The following is an 18,081-nucleotide window of genomic DNA, read 5'->3' as shown; positions in this document are numbered from 1 at the left end:
GGATGCCCCACTATGTGGACTGCAAACATTAAAACTCAAGTTGGAAGTCCTACCTAATGGCTTGATATGGAAAAAAACATAAAGACAATGGCTTCTTCATAATGACAGAAACTTTCTCAGGCAATATATTGCCTGAAACCTATTCTTTATCTGCCAAAATTTAGGGTTATAAAAAAACATATATTTCCCTTAACTCATAACATAGACTAAGTAAGTCAACACTTTTTTTTTTAACCTACTATGGGCTAAGTGGTGAGAAAAATAGGGGGACAGAAAACTATGGTAATAAAGCTCCTGTCTCAAGAATTTAAAATTATGAATATAAAATGGATATTTATGGGATAAGTACTATGCGAGAGATATAGAAAAACAGAGAAAGGAAGAATAATGGTAAGCTCCAGGAAAGAAAATGTCATGAACTCAGGTAAAAATTTTAAAAAAAAGTATATAAATAAAATATAAATATAAATAATGAAGCTGAAATATTTAAACTGAAAGAGAAAAGCTGGGGTTTGGGGACTAGTGAAAATTAAACTGTTCCTAGAAGGACTTTAAAATTAGATCATTGTGTGAATGGGCATGAGGGCTGGTGAAGAGAGAATATTGGGGAAGAGATAGCAGGTTTCTTGGAAGAGGCTTAGAGACAAGACTGACATACAAATTAAACTAATAATACTGCTTTTGTCACTATGGTGGGTGTCAGTGACAAAACATCATCTATTAAAATAATAAAACATACTCATTTCTAGAAATATCAGTGTGGGAAGCTCCAAGAAACATTTTTCAATTAAATGTATTCTAAGTTGTAAGATCAAATATCTATTGATTAAAATGGGCAGGAAAAAGGAAGCAGTCTAAAAATCTTTCAAAGGGAAATGATTAACTTCATCAGAATTCCCTCATAATCAATAAACATTTATTGTGTACCTACCATTTTCTATGTGCTGAAAATTTAAAGATGACAAAAATAGTTTTCGCTTAAAATTCTCTGCATCCTTTAGAAAGACTAATAGCAGCTATGTGAGTGTGCGTGTGTGTGTGTGTGTATGTGTGTGTGTGTGTGTGTGTGTGTATTACTCAAACATTATATTGTATTTATTATATTAGTTTTGGGAAACAATATATACATTTATATGTAAAAATAGAAAAGAGACTAAAGGACTTGCCTCAATTTTGAAACAATGGTTACCTATGGGAAATGTGGAAAAGATTGCTATTGTCTTCTTTCTTAGTACTACAGCTCCTGAATTATAGCCAAACATAGACTGGCCATAGTATACATTTCCTGGCTAGTCTCCTGAGCTAGTGTGATCATGTGACTAAGTTCTAATCAAAGAAAATTAATAGAAGTATAATGTGAAGCTTCTGGAAAATGTTAAAGGAAAAATTCTTATTATTTCTGATCCTCTTCATTCCTCCTCTGACTAAAATGTCAATAGAATGCTTGGAGCTCAAACAACTGTCTTAAATCATGAGTTGAAAGCTATATACTGAGGAGAGCAGAACAACAAGAGAAAATGAGTCTAATTCCTAATATTGGAAGCTTTATCAGCCTGGGTCTGGTAACTGTAGAACTTCTATGTTGGTGTTTCTCCCAGTGATATTGTGGGCATTTCTTCTACTTATAAGAAAATAATAGGCAGATTTTACATATTTTGACCCTTTCAAAACTAGAATGTATTTGTAACATTGCTTTTACAATTTCATGTTCAAATTTACTTTTCTTCTTAGTTTTGCTTTTTTATTTTTTGTTGATGGCAAACTTAATAGCCATTGCTGTAGTGTATACATTTTTCTGTTGTTTTGTTTTTACATTGGGCCATCTTCCATGTTAAGCTAAATGGACTCATATGGTTAACTTATTTGACAAACTCACATATTTCACTGGAAATCTAAGCTAGAAAATTCCTTTTCCCACATTTTTAATAACTAAAACTTGGAAAATGTTTAACTTTATAAGTAGTTTACAATAATACTTACTTACTAACTTCTCATGTTTGAGACTTGCCAAGACATTCGTCTTCTTATGTGTCTATCGAGTCTGGGAGACATTTTTACAAACTATGCTATTATAAAACTTTTGGGAATTTTCGAGACTTCTATTCACTTTTTCAGGCAAGCATAAGCATCTACCCTCCCTTTTTAAAGTTTCAGATGATATGACCAAATAAATATTACAACAGAGGAAAATTTAATACATCATTTTAAATTAAGAAAGTGTGTCTCCCATAAACCAGAAATTGAGAGATTTCAGGAAAGCACAGTCCTAAGAAATTTTGGCTTTCCAAGGTACCCTGAAAAAATTCTATTAATTGCCCTAATTTGGAAGAGTACACACTGCAGATAAGAGTAAACCATGAGCTCAACAGAAAGCATGACATCTGATTGTCCACTTGTTGTTAAGACTTAGTAACACTACTGTTATCCCCTCATGGCTTCTTAGTCTCCAGCAGGTAGGTAAGTTAGTACACGTTCACATTGTGGTCCAGGGTTCCAAGCACAGCAAGAAAAAGGACACTCTCCATTGTGTACACCTTCCAAGGTTCTATTTGTATCACAATGCTTCTTTCCCACTGAGTGAAACATCACTGACTAATCCCAGATTAAAAGGATAGGGAAGTAAACTTGATCACCTCAGGGGAAGAGTTGTATATAGTCACATTGCATGGGGGCGTGTATATGGAAATGAGAAGAATTTTGTAGTTGTTTTTTGTAGTCTACCATGCTGATCAGTTAGGCTAATAACAGCAAGAAAAAGTGGAGGATTATAAATAGAAATATCTAACAGAACAGGTAAAGATAAATGAGTAAAACTGGATATAAGTACATATGCATAAACTGTGCTTGCATGCTGAGAGCTAAAGTAAATTAGAGATTTCCTGAGCTTTGTAAAGGGGCAGCTGCCTCTCAGATCCATGAAAATGTATTCTACATATTCTAATTTTCATAAGAAACATAAGTTTGGATTCTGCTATAGAATCTGCTAATTTTTAAAAAAATATTTTTATTTATTTGAGAGAGCCAGAGAGAGCCCATGAGTGGAGAGGAGGGGCAGAGGCAAAAACAGACTCCCCACTAAGTAGGCAGCCCAATGTGGGGCTCAATCCCAGGACCCTCAGATCATGACCTAAGCCAAAGGCAGATGCTTATCGACTGAGCTACCCAGACACCCAAATCTGCTAATTTTGAATTGTAGCTGAATTATTTAAAAGTTCTTTTTATTCTGTAAAATTTATTTTATACACATGGCACAATTAATAAAGTTTACTTAGATAAATTTATTTCCTGTAAATAGTGAAAGCTTATAGGCAAATTATAAAATATGACAATATATTAGGTACTCCCTAGAACTTTAAATTTCTATAGAAAATAAATAATATCTGAAAAATTACCTGTTCAAAATAGAATGAAATTAAATGAATAACAGGGTTTTAAACAACTACAAAGATAAAATTTGAAATCACTTGGAAATTAAAAACAGTGAACAAAAATAAAAAAGAACAAACTCTCCTAAACTATTTTTACAGCAAAGAAGAAATAAAAACTAAAAATATAATCTATTTAGAAAATAAAAATAAAGAACTACAAGTAAATTGTTCTCAAAACTTTACTTAAATAAATGTTAGCTTTTAAACTCTATGTAATTATTATATTAAAATAAGGAACCATGCATCCAACTCAATAAATAAAATAATAAAATCTGATGAAAGCTATTCAAGTATAAATTAAAGTAAAAATTCATACCTTAAAACTCATAAATTCATAGAACTGATTAAAGGGAAAAATCTCAGTTCTTTGAAAAGACCTAAACAAAAATGAACTTCTGGAAGTCTGGCTTAATAGAGTGGGATGCATGAATAGATAATATTAAGAAAAAGAATGTGTTTACACCACAAGTATGAAAAATATTCACAAGTTTAAATAGATAATAAATATATCTCTATAATAATTAATTTGAAAAATCTTAAGAAAGGAATCATTGTCAAAGAAAACATCCCATCATTAAAATGACTCAAAAAAATAATTCTAATTGTATTTTAAATATGCCAAAATGTATATTGTTTTAAATAAATTACTAAAGGTTATTACCTATTTTCTTCATTCCTTTCAGGAAAGAATAGGACAAATGATTAAAACATCTTATAAAAGTTATTCAATTACTTTTATAAAGCTAGAATATCCCCCAACAAAATCTAACAATGATACCACACACAAAAAGAAAACAGTATCTGGGGTACCTGGGTGGCTCAGTTGGTTAAGTGCCAACTCTTGGTTTCAGCTCAGATCATGATCTCATGTGTCCTGAGGTCAAGCCCTGCACTGAGCTCCACACTCAGTGGGGAGTCTGTTTGAGGATTCTCTCCCTCTACCCCTCACCCCTGAGTGCATGCTATCTCTCTCACTCTCTCACCCTCAAATAAATAAATAAATCTTTTTTAAAAATCCAATATAACTTATGAATATGGATATATCCCCAAATCCTAAAATATATCCTTTCAAATTTGACCCATCAGAATATTAAAATATAATCAAATGTTATAAAATAAGATTTATTTCAGAAATAGAATAATTATTTAACGTAAGGAAACTGTATTACTCTTAAGTTTTAGTTTATGAAGAAAAGGGTAAAATGCATATAATTATTATAAAAAATGACTAAAAGTAAGTGTCATTTGATATCAAGTTGGGAAAGAGTACAGTAGCCACATGCAATTGAATCTTCCCATGCCTTACCTTCCAAATTATAAAATCACCTAGAGATACAAATAAAATCACATCTGACCACAGAAAATCTCACACAGAGATAATTACATTCTTCAAATTATCTATAAGTAAATGTATATATATTTGACATATATATATATGTCTATATATAATATAGGTACAGATATATAGATATAATCCTGACAGAGATAACATTGGAGTCCCAGCTGAGGTTGCAAGTCTTTGGGTGAGATGAGAGGAGACGAAACATGTAAATGAGCTCATATGAAAGAAGAAAGCAGAAAACATGCATGAAACAGAGCTGAAATTACCCTCAGAAAGAAAAAGTTTAATACCAAGTGTTAGTGCATGGAACACAAACCTAGAACTTAGTAAACCACAACACTGCCTCTGAGAAAGTGACTAAAAGGTAAGTAATACCCTCAGGGAAGCCTTACTTCTGGAGAAGAAGGGAAAATAGAAAAGATGCTCCTTGGAGATGTTTTAATGAAGGTAAAGTGAGGGCAGTAAGTGAGGAAAATTAAGAATCTTGTCAAAACTAAACAGAAACAACACTTACCAACCCCCCCAAAAAAATACTCCAATTAAAGGAACCACATGGTAGTACACTGACAGAAGGCAGTTCTATTGAACAAGGAACCTTGTCTACAAATTATCCAGAAATTGAAAAATGGAGAAATTCCATTCAAAACTACTCTCAAAAGAAGAGGAAGTATGACTCATATATTTTGGTTTATCAAAGTTCTTCTCACATAGACAACTACAAGAAAAGATAAAATTGTGACATTAAACTCCAAATGAAATTAAATGTCTCAAACAATCATTTGAAGTTCGTTTTTAAAGAAAAATAAGCAGAATCAGAAATTCAAAATTTAACCATTCAGATGGCCAAAATGACAAAGAAATGCAACAACCTCAGAGTATATATTGAAAAACAATGTTAAAGGTGAAAATCAGAAGACATAAATTACAATTTGCTCAAAGGAGAATAGATTAAATGACATTGAAGTAAAACACATAAAAGAGATTGAAAATGAAATAAAGAACTAAGAAAGTTCAGAGTGACATGATCAAAATAAAAAAAAAAGTAGGCAAAGAGGGTATATGTATATATTTGAAGTTTCTGAAGAAGAAAAACAACAAAATGAAAAATATTTAAAGGAATATTCTAAGGAAATTTTCCAGGAAAAGAAAGAAAGAAAGAAAGAACTTTTAAGTATACTTAGGGCTCCTAGAAAAGCTGATCCAGGACAGTAGACTCCGAGATATATCTTAAGAACATTATTAGATATAAAAGACAAAGAAAAAATTCTCAAGGCAAAAGGACCAAATTACTTTAAATGGCAAAGAAATTAAACTACTCTCAGATTTCTTGGGAGCAACACGCAAAGCAGGCCAATACCGGGGAAGCACTTCCATGAACTCAAAAAAAGAAAGGGTAAACCAAGATTTTATGTCCATCCAAGCTCCCCTTCATGGCTATGGGAAAACAACAACAACAGGACAGTTTTAAATATACAAGCACTAAGAGAAAAGTGGACACTTGAGCCTCTCCTGATGAAACTACTGGACTACAAGCTTCATTCAACCAAGAAATAATAGAGGGACTTTTATGTTTAATTGTGGAATTAATACTAAGACAAGCTTAGAAAGATGGGTTATGGATGCACAGGTGGCTGAGTCAGTTAAGCATCCACCTTTGGCTCAGGTCATGATCCCAGGGTCCGGGATCCAACTCCACTTCAGGCTCCTTGCTCACTGGGGAGCCCGCTTCTCCTTCTGCCTGCTGCTCCCCCTGCTTGTGCTCGCTCTCTCTGACAAATAAATAAATAAAATCTTTGAAAAAAAGAAAAAAAGGAAAAAAAATGGGTTAAATAATAATATGAAATCATCATAGGTTCTCAAAATGGAAGGCTAGAATTAAATAATGGGAGGAAAGGGGGAAAGTAAGGGAGAAGTAGGATATTATTATTAATAATAAGGCAATAAGTGAAATTCACAGGTTCCATTTAAAACTGAAAAATCAAAGAGTCAGAGGTTAAAGGGGAGAAAGTGAGAGTGAAGAAGCCATAAAATGTACAAATATGAAGCTAACCATTACAATGAAAGTACAGACCTTTCTAAAACCAAATGAAGGAAAGTGACAAAGACACACCACAGAGAAAAACACAGTAAATACAAAAAAATTCACACAATAATAAATAGCATGTATATAAATAAAAATAATAACAATAAACAAACAGATTTGCATATATATCAAACACAACATTGTGATAATATATCTTCTCAAGAACATATGAATATTGGCAAAAATCAATCACAAAAAAAAAAATACCATAAAAAAAGAACAAAGAAAGAAAACACCATTAAGTTCCATTCAGGGAATAGATTACAAATAAATTTCTCTGATCAAAATACAACAAAACAAGAAAAAAGAAAAGGCTTTCCACCTGAAATAAAGGCTTCTATTAAATGACTCTTGGATGAAAGGAGAAATACAAACATGAATTACAGAACTTTCTTAGGAAAACATTACATATTCAAGTCTATAGAGAATATTTAAGAAGTGATCCATAGTCTTAAAATCCACATCAATAAAAATGAAAGACCTTAAATAAAAATATTTAATTCCACCTCCAAAAGCTAGAACAAGTACAACAACTTTTAACAAAAGAATATATAAGGAAGATAATAATGGAAGTAAAAGCAGAAAGTGAATATGAACCACATCTTCCTTATCCATTCGTCCGTTGAAGGGCATGTTGGTTCTTTCCACATTTTGGCGACCATGGCCATTGCTGCTATATACATTGGGGTACAGATGGCCCTTCTTTTCACTACATTTGTATCTTTGGGGTAAATACCCAGTAGTGCAATGGCAGGGTCATAGGGAAGTTCTATTTTTAATTTCTTGAGGAATCTCCACACTGTTCTCCAAAGTGGCTGCACCAACTTGCATTCCCACCAACAGTGTAAGAGGGTTCCCCTTTCTCCACATCCCCTCCAACACATGTTGTTTCCTGTCTTGCTAATTTTGGCCATTCTAACTGGTGTAAGGTGATATCTCAATGTGGTTTTAATTTGAATCTCCCTGATGGCTAGTGATGATGAACATTTTTTCATGTGTCTGATAGCCATTTGTATGTCTTCATTGGAGAAGTGTCTGTGCATATCTTCTGCCCATTTTTTGATATGATTCTCTGTTTTGTGTGTGTTGAGTTTGAGGAGTTCTTTATAGATCCTGGATATCAACCTTTTGTCTGTACTGTCATTTGCAAATATCTTCTCCCATTCCGTGGGTTGCCTCTTTGTTTTCTTGACTGTTTCCTTTGCTGTGCAGAAACTTTTGATTTTGATGAAGTCCCAAAAGTTTATTTTGGCTTTTGTTTCCTTTGCCTTTGGAGACATATCTTGAAAGATGTTGCTGTGGCTGATATTGAAGAGATTACTGCCTATGTTCTCCTCTAGGATTCTGATGGATTCTTGTCTCACGTTGAGGTCTTTTATCCATTTTGAGTTTATCTTTGTGTACGGTGTAATACACTATGGAGTATTATGCCTCCATCAGAAAAGATGAATACCCAACTTTTGTAGCAACATGGACGGGACTGGAAGAGATTATGCTGAGTGAAATAAGTCAAGCAGAGAGAGTCAATTATCATATGGTTTCACTTATTTGGAAACAAATAGCATGGAGGACAAGGGGAGTTAGAGAGGAGAAGGGAGTTGGGGGAAATTGGAAGGGGAGGTGAACCATGAGAGACTATGGACTCTGAAAAACAATCTGAGGGGTTTGAAGCGGTGGGGGGGTGGGAGGTTGGGGGAACCAGGTGGTGGGTATTACTGAGGGCACAGATTGCAAGGAGTACTGGCTGTGGTACAACAACAAGGAATACTGTTATGCTGAAAATTTAAAAAAAAATTTAAAAAGCAGAAAGTGATAAACTAAATAACAGAAAAAATAGTAGATTGAATTAAACAAACACCAAAATTACTCTTAAATATAGTCAACCATAAGTTTAGTATAAGGCAATATTGTAATTGCATCTTGTAAAGATGATTCAGGCTTCAATTTAACTTTCAAAAACTATATTATTCATATCAACTGAGGAAACTCTGATGGACTGGACTCTGTTTGAAAGAAGATGACTAGTTGTTTGAGGAATATGAAAATCATATCTTGAGAAGAGTGATTGCATAAGCAAATTATTTTTAGTCTTAAAATAATATTTCCAATTGTGAAATAAAATAGTATTCTTCAAGTATTTGAAAGATTAGGTAGATCTTTTCAGATTTACAATGTGATGTATAGATGACAACACAAAGACACCTAATAGAAGATATACAGAAAAACAGGTATCTGTTCATATATACACAAAGCTTTATATTAATTAGAATATTTCAAATGTAAATTGTTCATCTTGAAAAGATGCAACTGGACTTGTAATAACATTATACAAAATAATGTATGTGGAACATGTAACATGGCACTAAATATATATAACTATTAAATAAATGTGTGACTATTAGTATTATTAATATAATGTCCTTAACATTATATTCAAGCATAAATTAAATGATTGTGAGTGATGATCATTTATTTCAGATTAAATTTAGAGCCATATTTTTTAACCTCAGTTCATGCTTCTAAGTAAGATTCAGTTATTGTATGGCTTATTAGCATGCCCCCTTATAATATACATCCATCTCCTTTTCATGATTTGAAGGAATGCAAGTCTTTTATCTCCTTTCAAGGAAAATGTTATGACTGTGTAATTAGAATAATTTTGATAAAAGTTATTTATATTCCAGTTTTAGTTCTAGTTCTTCAAAATTTAAATAATCACTTCTTCATTAAACATTTGACATATATTAATATTTTGTAAAATATTGGCCTACTGTAGTAGACTCTTGATTACCTCAGCTAATGACAAATAGCGTAAATATAAACATATCAATAAACCAAGAAATTTATTTTAATTATTGAGGTAATTATTCATTAAGCTGTAAATCTTTTATCAGTGCTATAAGGCACAGTAAATTTTAATATTACCATTTTCTTTTTATTCTGTAAAAATCTCTCTCTGTCAGGAATGCTGAAAAAAATAGAAGAAGAATTTATAAGAACTGAATAATGAACATCCAGTGGGTGTTCCATCTTTATTTATTCATATATGAAGCAAATTCTTATTGATCATGAATCTATGCCAGGCTAATGTTGTGGATACCAGGAATATGTCCAATTAAAAAAAAAAAGTCATAATCTTTACCTTCATGGAGCTTGCAGTCTCTTAGAAAAATCGGACATTATTCAAAGAATCACACATATTTGTAAAATTACAACTGTCACAACTACTAGAGAAGTGAGGAATATAGGCCTCTGATAGTATACGTAACAATTATTATTCTAATCAGACGAGATTGGGCGCGTTCAGGGTGGTATGGCCATAGACTTATTATTCTAATCAAAAAGGGTCATACATAGCTACCCTGAGGAAGTGTTAATTGAGTTGATTTATGAAAATGAACAAGAATTTACTTGAAGAACTTTCAGGAAGGCCAATCCATTTGGTGGGAATAGCATATACAAAGACTATATGCATCAGGAAGAAGTGCTGGAAAGGAAAATGGTCCAGTGTGTATATGTTGAGGTAGGTTGAGGATAGTCTATCTAAGTATGTATAGGCTATGTTAAAGAGTTTAATCCTTTTCCTAAGAGCAGTACAATCTGTGGAAAACCTTTAACTGTGACAGGGGATAGTATTAGACTTGCTCTCCAGAAAGATTACTTTGACTGCACTAAGAAGATTAAGAGAAGAAAATGGTAGATTTCAGGTAGGCTCCTAATGAGCCCATAAAAGCAATGGTGAGAGCTGGAAATAGTAGAGAAGTGGATAGATATTAGGATTTCCACATGGTAGAATCAACAGTGACAGACATGATAGGAAGCACAAGATGGGAAAATATAATGAGACCACCAAGATTTAAGACTTCTGTGAAAGGATATTCATTGAAGCAGGAGACACTGGTGGAGGACTGGTTAGAGTCAAACACATGAATATGGTCTTGGCCATGTTAAATCTGAGGTATTTTTGAGACATATGATAGAAGTGTAGTTACATATATCAGTCTATATTCCAGAGCTCATATCTGTATCTAGAAATACAAATTTATAAATCTCATGTATGAATGGGGACAATGGAAGTAATGGATATAAATGGAATTGCTTAGGCAGAAGATCTCAAATGAGAGAAGTCTGTAAGGCCCAACTCCAGAGCATTGCCAATGTGAACTTGAAAAAAAGAACTGAAAAAGAAACTTATATCATGTCATGAAATTCAAGGAAAAGAGTGTTTTTGATGGAGATAACAGTCATCACTGTCAAATATCAAGAAACCTAAACAGATGAGCACTAAGTTGTGTCCACTTGACTCAGCAATACAAAAATTATGAAGTACTGTGTCCATTGAATAATAAAGTACTTAACAATATGGGCACAAGAGAATCTTCCCGGACTTACCAGGAGGTTTGGAAATAGAGACAAATCTTTAGAGAAAGCTGTGAAAAAGGGAAGAGAAAAGGCAATCAGATTCAGAAGTTATGAAGAAGAGGACAGGCTTTTCTGTTTTCATTTTTGTTCTAATGCAAAGTAGTTACAGAATCTTTTCACAGGAAATTTACAGTTGACAGGATGATGTTTAATACATAAAAGACAGGAGATTAAATAATTGAAAGAGAGAATTTTATTGGTAAGTTTACTGATGGAGGGACAGTTTTGGGAAGGAAGACAGCTCATCCATTGTAAACAGAGGTTAAATAGATAGATTGGGTGTGGGATATAAGTTAGAGATAGAAATAAGCCTGAATTTTAATCTGATATCTTCTATGTTCCCTATAAAATAGCAGTGAAAGTCATCTTACAAGAGTTGGGGCAGGGAGTACTGAGAAGATTAAAGGTTTCATGAGGGTAAGGATTTGAAAAGCAGAAACTGGACAAGTAAATAGAAATGTATGCATAAATAGATAAATAAATGATAAGGAAGGAAATGAAAGAAGGAAGGAAGGGAGAGAAGGGGGAGGGGAGGGTGAATGGACAGAGGGGGGACAGAAGGAAAGAAGTATGGAAGGAAGGAAGAAGGAAGGAAGGAAGGAAGGAAGGAAGGAAGGAAAGAAGAAAGGAAGAAAGGCAGTGGAAGGAGGGAGGGAGGGCAGGAATGATTATTTGTTTCTGATCATTTTTGGTATTTTGGTAATGTTCAAGAAGTTTTTGGGCTATCTTTATGAATCTGTGGTTCTTGGCTTTTTTTTTTTTTCCTGCTCCAGTAAAACTTCTTTCATACAAGTAAGGACTATCACATATTTATATCAAGCCAAATGATCTACTGTATTACTGATTTTGGAGAAGAGGGTGAGGTACTTCCTTAGGAAGGTGTATCCAAATCTGAGAGATAGGAAAACATGTGCATATATGCTTATGCTGTGTCTGTACATAAAAGTATTTTACATTTACTTGTAATAAGTAATGTACATTTACATGTAATAAGGCCATTAAATAATTCCAATATACCCTCCACAAGGAGACAGAGAATTTCTCCTTAAAAACAGGATAGCCAAGTGTTAAAAGTGGACCAGAATTTAGGAAGCTCTCCATAGGAAAATGATAAGTAATTATTATGTTTAGTATATATTTTAGCAGATGTAATATAATCAGTTTCCTTTTCCAAAGAGAAAGCACATATTATTCCCTAGATATCTTTTTTCCATTATAGAAATTCGTTCATGATACTTTTAAGTATCTATTAGTAGAATTAGTATATGAATATTCCAATTCACAATCATTTAAGTGTTAAACATTTAATTATTTATCAGCAAAATATTGACAAACATTTACAAGTATTCCATCAACTTGTCAGTAAGTCCTTCCTTAGGGGAAATTTTCTGATTTTAATTCAGTCATAAAATTCTTTGGGTCACTAGTGCATCAATTACTAAATTACTGATCCATAGTACTATAATGTCCTGAAAAGTAAACACAACTTTTGAAAGCCTAATTGAATCTTGCAGAGATATTTATTCACCACTGAATTAAGATAAACGAGTCATCTCACAATAATCACACTAAACTTATGTACATTCATTTCACAAATGGATATACTGAAGTTTAGAAAAGACAGAACTAGAGAGATAAGGATCCAAGGTGGATTTTCAACCTGAAAAGACCTAATTCCTAATATCTAGCTACAGAAAATAAATACATGAGTTTGAAAGCAATAACAATTATTTCTCTGAAAGTTCATTTTAATGTAATTTTATTGAGTTTAATACCTCTCTGTTAATAATTATAAACTCACAGTGTTTATACTAATATGACCTTGTTGCAATGTAAATAGTGTAATTTTAAAAACCCACAAAATTTTAGACTCTTTTAAGGTAAAGATGGTCCTAAAACTAGTTATCTTAACCACCTACTATATGGGTTACTTGGAAAACAAAGGAGTTTTTGCAGTGTGTCAGCGGTTACCAGCACAGGTTTGGGAGTAAGAAAAACCAAGCTTTAGTACTGGATTATGTGTTTATTAGCCTAACTAAATGAGTTACTTAATTCTTGTAGTTTCCCCATCTATGAAATGGAGGGGAAAACACATAATTCATGATTTATTGTAAGGATTAGATAAGAAAATTTATTTAACTACTTAGTGCGGGACCTCGCAGCAAATATATATGGGCTGGAAAATATGTATAAATGTAGATATATACACACATACAAACACACATGAAGTTTAAATTTAGCTTAGAATAGTTTTGAGGCAATTATTACTTTAGAGACTAGATTTATTTGAAGTGATTTAGCTTTCCATTAGGTATGTTACTTTCCATGTTTTTGTGTTTTTGTTTTTGCTTGTTTGTTTATTTGTTTTGGTCTCCAAAAAACAAAAACAAAAAAAACCAAAAAAACAGTTTCTATACTCCTTCATAAAACAATGCAAAGGAAAGAAAAATATTAACAAAATGTTCAACAATTACTATTGTCTGTATTTATCTGGAAGGAGCTTCCCACAGCTTCAATCATAGCCATGGATCATTATTTCAAACCAAGTATGTCTTTTAGGTATTTAAATGTGTGTTCTCATATCAAGGAATTGAAATGTAATCCATTTGTTCTGTGATCTCACTGCAATTCTGCTAAATGTTTCAAATAAGTAAAACAGCATGTATTGTAGATTTGAGTGCTATCACCGAATCTAAAGAGATACACATTGAAAAGAAGGGTTGTTACTCCAAGAAAAATTAGGTCTACTTAATCTTTAATTTTTCATTAAAACATTTCTGAGGTTTATACAATAAAATCATGGTAGAGACTTCCAGCAAATGACATTATAGCTTAGAGCTATATGAAAGTTCTAACAAATTATAATATATTTAGAGCTTAATAATATAAATTCTGGGGGTGCCTTGGTGGCTCAGTTGGTTATGCATCTGCCTTCAGCTCAGGTCATGACCCCAAGGTCCTGGATCGAGCCCCACATCGGGTTTCTTGCTCAGTGAACAGCCTGCTTGTCCCTCTCCCTCTGTCTGTTGTTCCCCCTGTTTGTGCTCTCTCTCTCTCTCTTTCTCTCTCTCTGTGTCAAATAAATAAAGTCTTTAAAAAATATATGTACTTCTGATGCAGAGAATATATATATATATATATATATAGAGAGAGAGAGAGAGAGAGAGAGAGAGAAAGAATATATATATAATATATGTATACTTCTGATGCAAAGAAATCTAAACCAAGAGTAAAATGCTATGTTGAGGGAGTTTTTTAATTTATCTGCTTAATAATTTACATGTTAAGAACATAATTATATATCTTGGGAGCATTTTCTCAGAAAGAATTCTTTAGAATAAGTTTTGCCTTTGCTCCTGTGCTAATGATGGCTTTGATAAAATGACCCAAGGAAAAAAGACAATTTCCTTCAGGTATACTGGGTCTGAAATATTCTTCACTGATTTCACATGCACTGATAACATGAACAAGGTAATTTCTTCTGACTCTGGTAGGGCAAGATTTGCAGTGAGAAATGCAAAATTTACACAGAGTTTGCCTCTAAGAAATCTCTGCAGTGTTTTTCAGTTTATATAAAAAGACTAAAGACGTTGCCGGAGGCATCTGTTTTCTTTTCCTTAAGGCAGGCTGAAGCACCACAAATCAAATTGTTTTTCACATTGTTCATTTAATATTTTCTCTTTCAATTTCTCAGAGAGCCGACATAGGGATTTCTGCTTTAACCATCACCCCGGATCGTGAGAATGTGGTGGACTTTACAACACGCTATATGGACTACTCAGTGGGAGTACTACTTCGAAGGGCTGAAAAGACAGTGGATATGTTTGCCTGTCTTGCACCATTTGATCTGTCTCTATGGGCTTGCATCGCTGGCACTGTTCTTCTGGTGGGTCTTCTGGTCTATCTCCTGAATTGGCTTAATCCTCCACGATTACAAATGGGATCAATGACTTCTACTACTCTCTACAATTCCATGTGGTTTGTGTATGGATCCTTTGTACAGCAAGGTAAGGAGAAAAAAATGCTTTTTAGTCTAAAAAAGGAATATGTTTCAAATGCCATGAATCAGTTAAGAATGTTCTGTATCTGACATCAATAAGTGTTCTAAAGGGTCTTCACAGAAATGCTCAGAAAAGAATATTTCCTACCCTTTCCTAGAGGATCTCAAGCACAGCAGGTTTTCCACAAAAATGGTTCATTATCTTTTGATGTAGGTTCAATTTCATCAACAAAGCCAAAAATGAATGTCAGAGGTAAGGTTAACAAGAAACTCAAGATCAGATTTCCCCTCCTCCTCCACTAATTTTTTTTTTTCCTTTCTCTGACATTCTGAGAAATAGCCTTATTGGGATGAAATAGCTTACTACCAGAACAGACACTGTTTAATTATTTACATATGTAAGACATGTTGGGACTGGTTCTTTGTTCAGAGACATTATTTAATATATTAAAAATATTCAGTGACAGTGAAAAACTTTGATTAATTTAAGATTCTGATAACAAATATTGTCTTATCTTTCATCTTTTTTTAAGATTTTATTTATTTATTTGACAGAGATCACAAGTAGGCAGAGAGAGAGGAGGGGAAGCAGGCTCCCTGCTGAGCAGAGAGCCTGATGTGAGACTCGATCCCAGACCCTGGGATCATGACCTGAGCCAAAGGCAGAGGCTTTAACCCACTGAGCCACCCAGATGCCCCTTATCTTTCATCTTAATAGTTAATTAATCTTTACCAATGATTTAACTTTTAACTTCATTATATTCTAAAGAATGTCTTTGTTTTGTTATTCAATATTTAATCTTCCCTATTCTTTAAAGTTGTCTAGTTAATTCTATTACTCTCACCATTTTAGAATAGAACAATACTTACTAAACTCCTTTTTTGAGACTATTGTCATTGCACAGAATGAAATAATAAAATACTTAGGGGATTGATAGTTTCTTACAAACCTATCACATATATTAAAGAGGAGAAATATGTGTCACAATGAAGATACATGACACTTTTGCCTTAATATTTATAAATTTCAATAGCATCTTCTTTTTTATTCACACTTGCTATTAGATCTTTCATTAAATTTGAGTAATTGTTCTCAACTGCAAACTCCTGATTGAGTCCACTGGTCCAGAGATGGCCTAGGACAGAGCTCTAAGAAAAGGAATGGGTTAGAGGAGCTTTCAGTGGCAACTGATAAGGAGTAATGAGAAAGACCCAAGTATCTTGTATAGCATGTAGTGGTATACATACCAAATAAAGACAATATTTAAAGATGGCAGGTTTGGCCAACTACATTAAACATTTCAAAAAATCAAGTAAAAGTAAGACTTGAAAGATACTTACTGTATTTAGCAATGAACTTGTTATTGGTAGTATTCCAGTGACTGTAGCTGCATCACCAGATCCTCCAAAACCTACCGATTCTGTGGGTCAGAAGTTTAGACAAGACATAGGAAGGATGGTTTGTCTTTACTCAGTGATGTCTGAGGACTCAACTAGACAACTCAGAAAATGAACTAATCTGAAGGCTTGTCCATTTCAGTTACATGTCTGGTAACTGATGCTGGCTGAGGGCTGGTAGCTTCAGTTTTCTTATATGGTCTCTCTTCATGGGATAGTGTGGCCCTTCTCACAGAATGGTAGTTAATTTCTCCATAAAGAGCATTCCAGAAAGAGAAAAAAAGAGTCAATGAAACAAAAAAATGTTACAGTCCAGGTTGGGGATCACAAACTTGTATGATGGTGTGAGTTCCTCATAGGAACATCCTATGATGTAGGGAACATCCTGGTTGTGCCTGTCTCATGACTTTGTTATAAGAATTAAAACAGGTAAAATTATGAAGTTATTAGATAAAATAACTCATATAAGGGTCACATAATTGCTTACCAGATAAGTAAAAAATGAAAACAAATCAGACTCAGCTATGGATAGTTAGGCACATAGAAAAAGGACAACAAAGCAAATGATTTTAGATTATGGGCAAGATAATGGTTAAAATGGTAGCTCGTAGGGTACATGAAGCAATAAAAAAATAGAAAGACCAATAATGACAATTCAAGAAGAGTAAGATGGGAGAGTAATAGAGTAGTAGTGGGAGAGAATAGAGTTCTTGATGAGGTCAAAGAATAAAAGTGGAAATATCAGTGTGAGGGAGTTTGAAGTTTGTATTTATGGATTCCTGAAGTTAAGTACTGGTGAGGGACTTCAAAGCTGATCAAGGAATTGAGAGCCCAGAGGATTAAATGAACCATCTGCAATGATAGTCAGTTCAGATTGGAGAGAAAGAAAATGAGCCAGGTGCCAAAGTCGTCAATAAATGAGGAGAAAGAGCTAAGAGATGCTGATAGATATGAGCAGTCTAAAAATAAATGTTGGTATAGTTAGATGTAAATAACCTTTGTTTTCACCTTACTTCTTCCCAATCCACCCAATTTTCTGTACATAGTTTTAATAACCACCAATATTCAGTTGACCACCAAACCTACATCACCCATTCTTTGATTTTTGTTTTATATATCCAGCTGCTCACTAGACCACTCTCTGGATATAGCAAAAGCACCATGATTTCCAACATGTCAAACATTGAATTTATTTTACACTTTAAAGCTTTGTAGCTTCTCATATTCTTTATTCCAGTTGATGCATTGCCAGCCACTCAGATACACAGGTTAGAATCTTTGAAAACAGTTTTGGTTTCGTCTTCCTTCTATCCTTTATATCCAACTGTTATCAAGCCCTATGAATTTTACCTTCTAAATATTTCTAGAAGTGAAAAGCTTGTCTCACCTAGACAGATAAGCCTACACT

General features: G+C 33.4%; 1 protein-coding gene across 2 annotated transcripts in view; it reads left to right on the top strand.

The window, feature by feature from the left end:
• Positions 1-18,081, top strand: part of LOC111155139 (glutamate ionotropic receptor delta type subunit 2) — a 1,452,064-nt gene that overhangs the window by 1,172,436 nt on the left and 261,547 nt on the right. For both annotated transcript variants that reach the window (XM_022515215.1, XM_022515223.1), the window contains one exon: positions 14,970-15,282. In XM_022515215.1, the coding sequence (XP_022370923.1) occupies positions 14,970-15,282 (313 nt within the window). The remainder of the gene's footprint in view (positions 1-14,969; positions 15,283-18,081) is intronic.

The sequence above is a fragment of the Enhydra lutris genome, unplaced genomic scaffold (genome assembly GCF_002288905.1).
Source record: "Enhydra lutris kenyoni isolate GAN:26980312 unplaced genomic scaffold, ASM228890v2 scaffoldscaffold3, whole genome shotgun sequence".
NCBI lineage: Eukaryota > Metazoa > Chordata > Mammalia > Carnivora > Mustelidae > Enhydra > Enhydra lutris.
The sequence above is the reverse complement of the archived record's forward strand: the minus strand, read 5'-3'. Positions and strand labels throughout refer to the sequence as shown.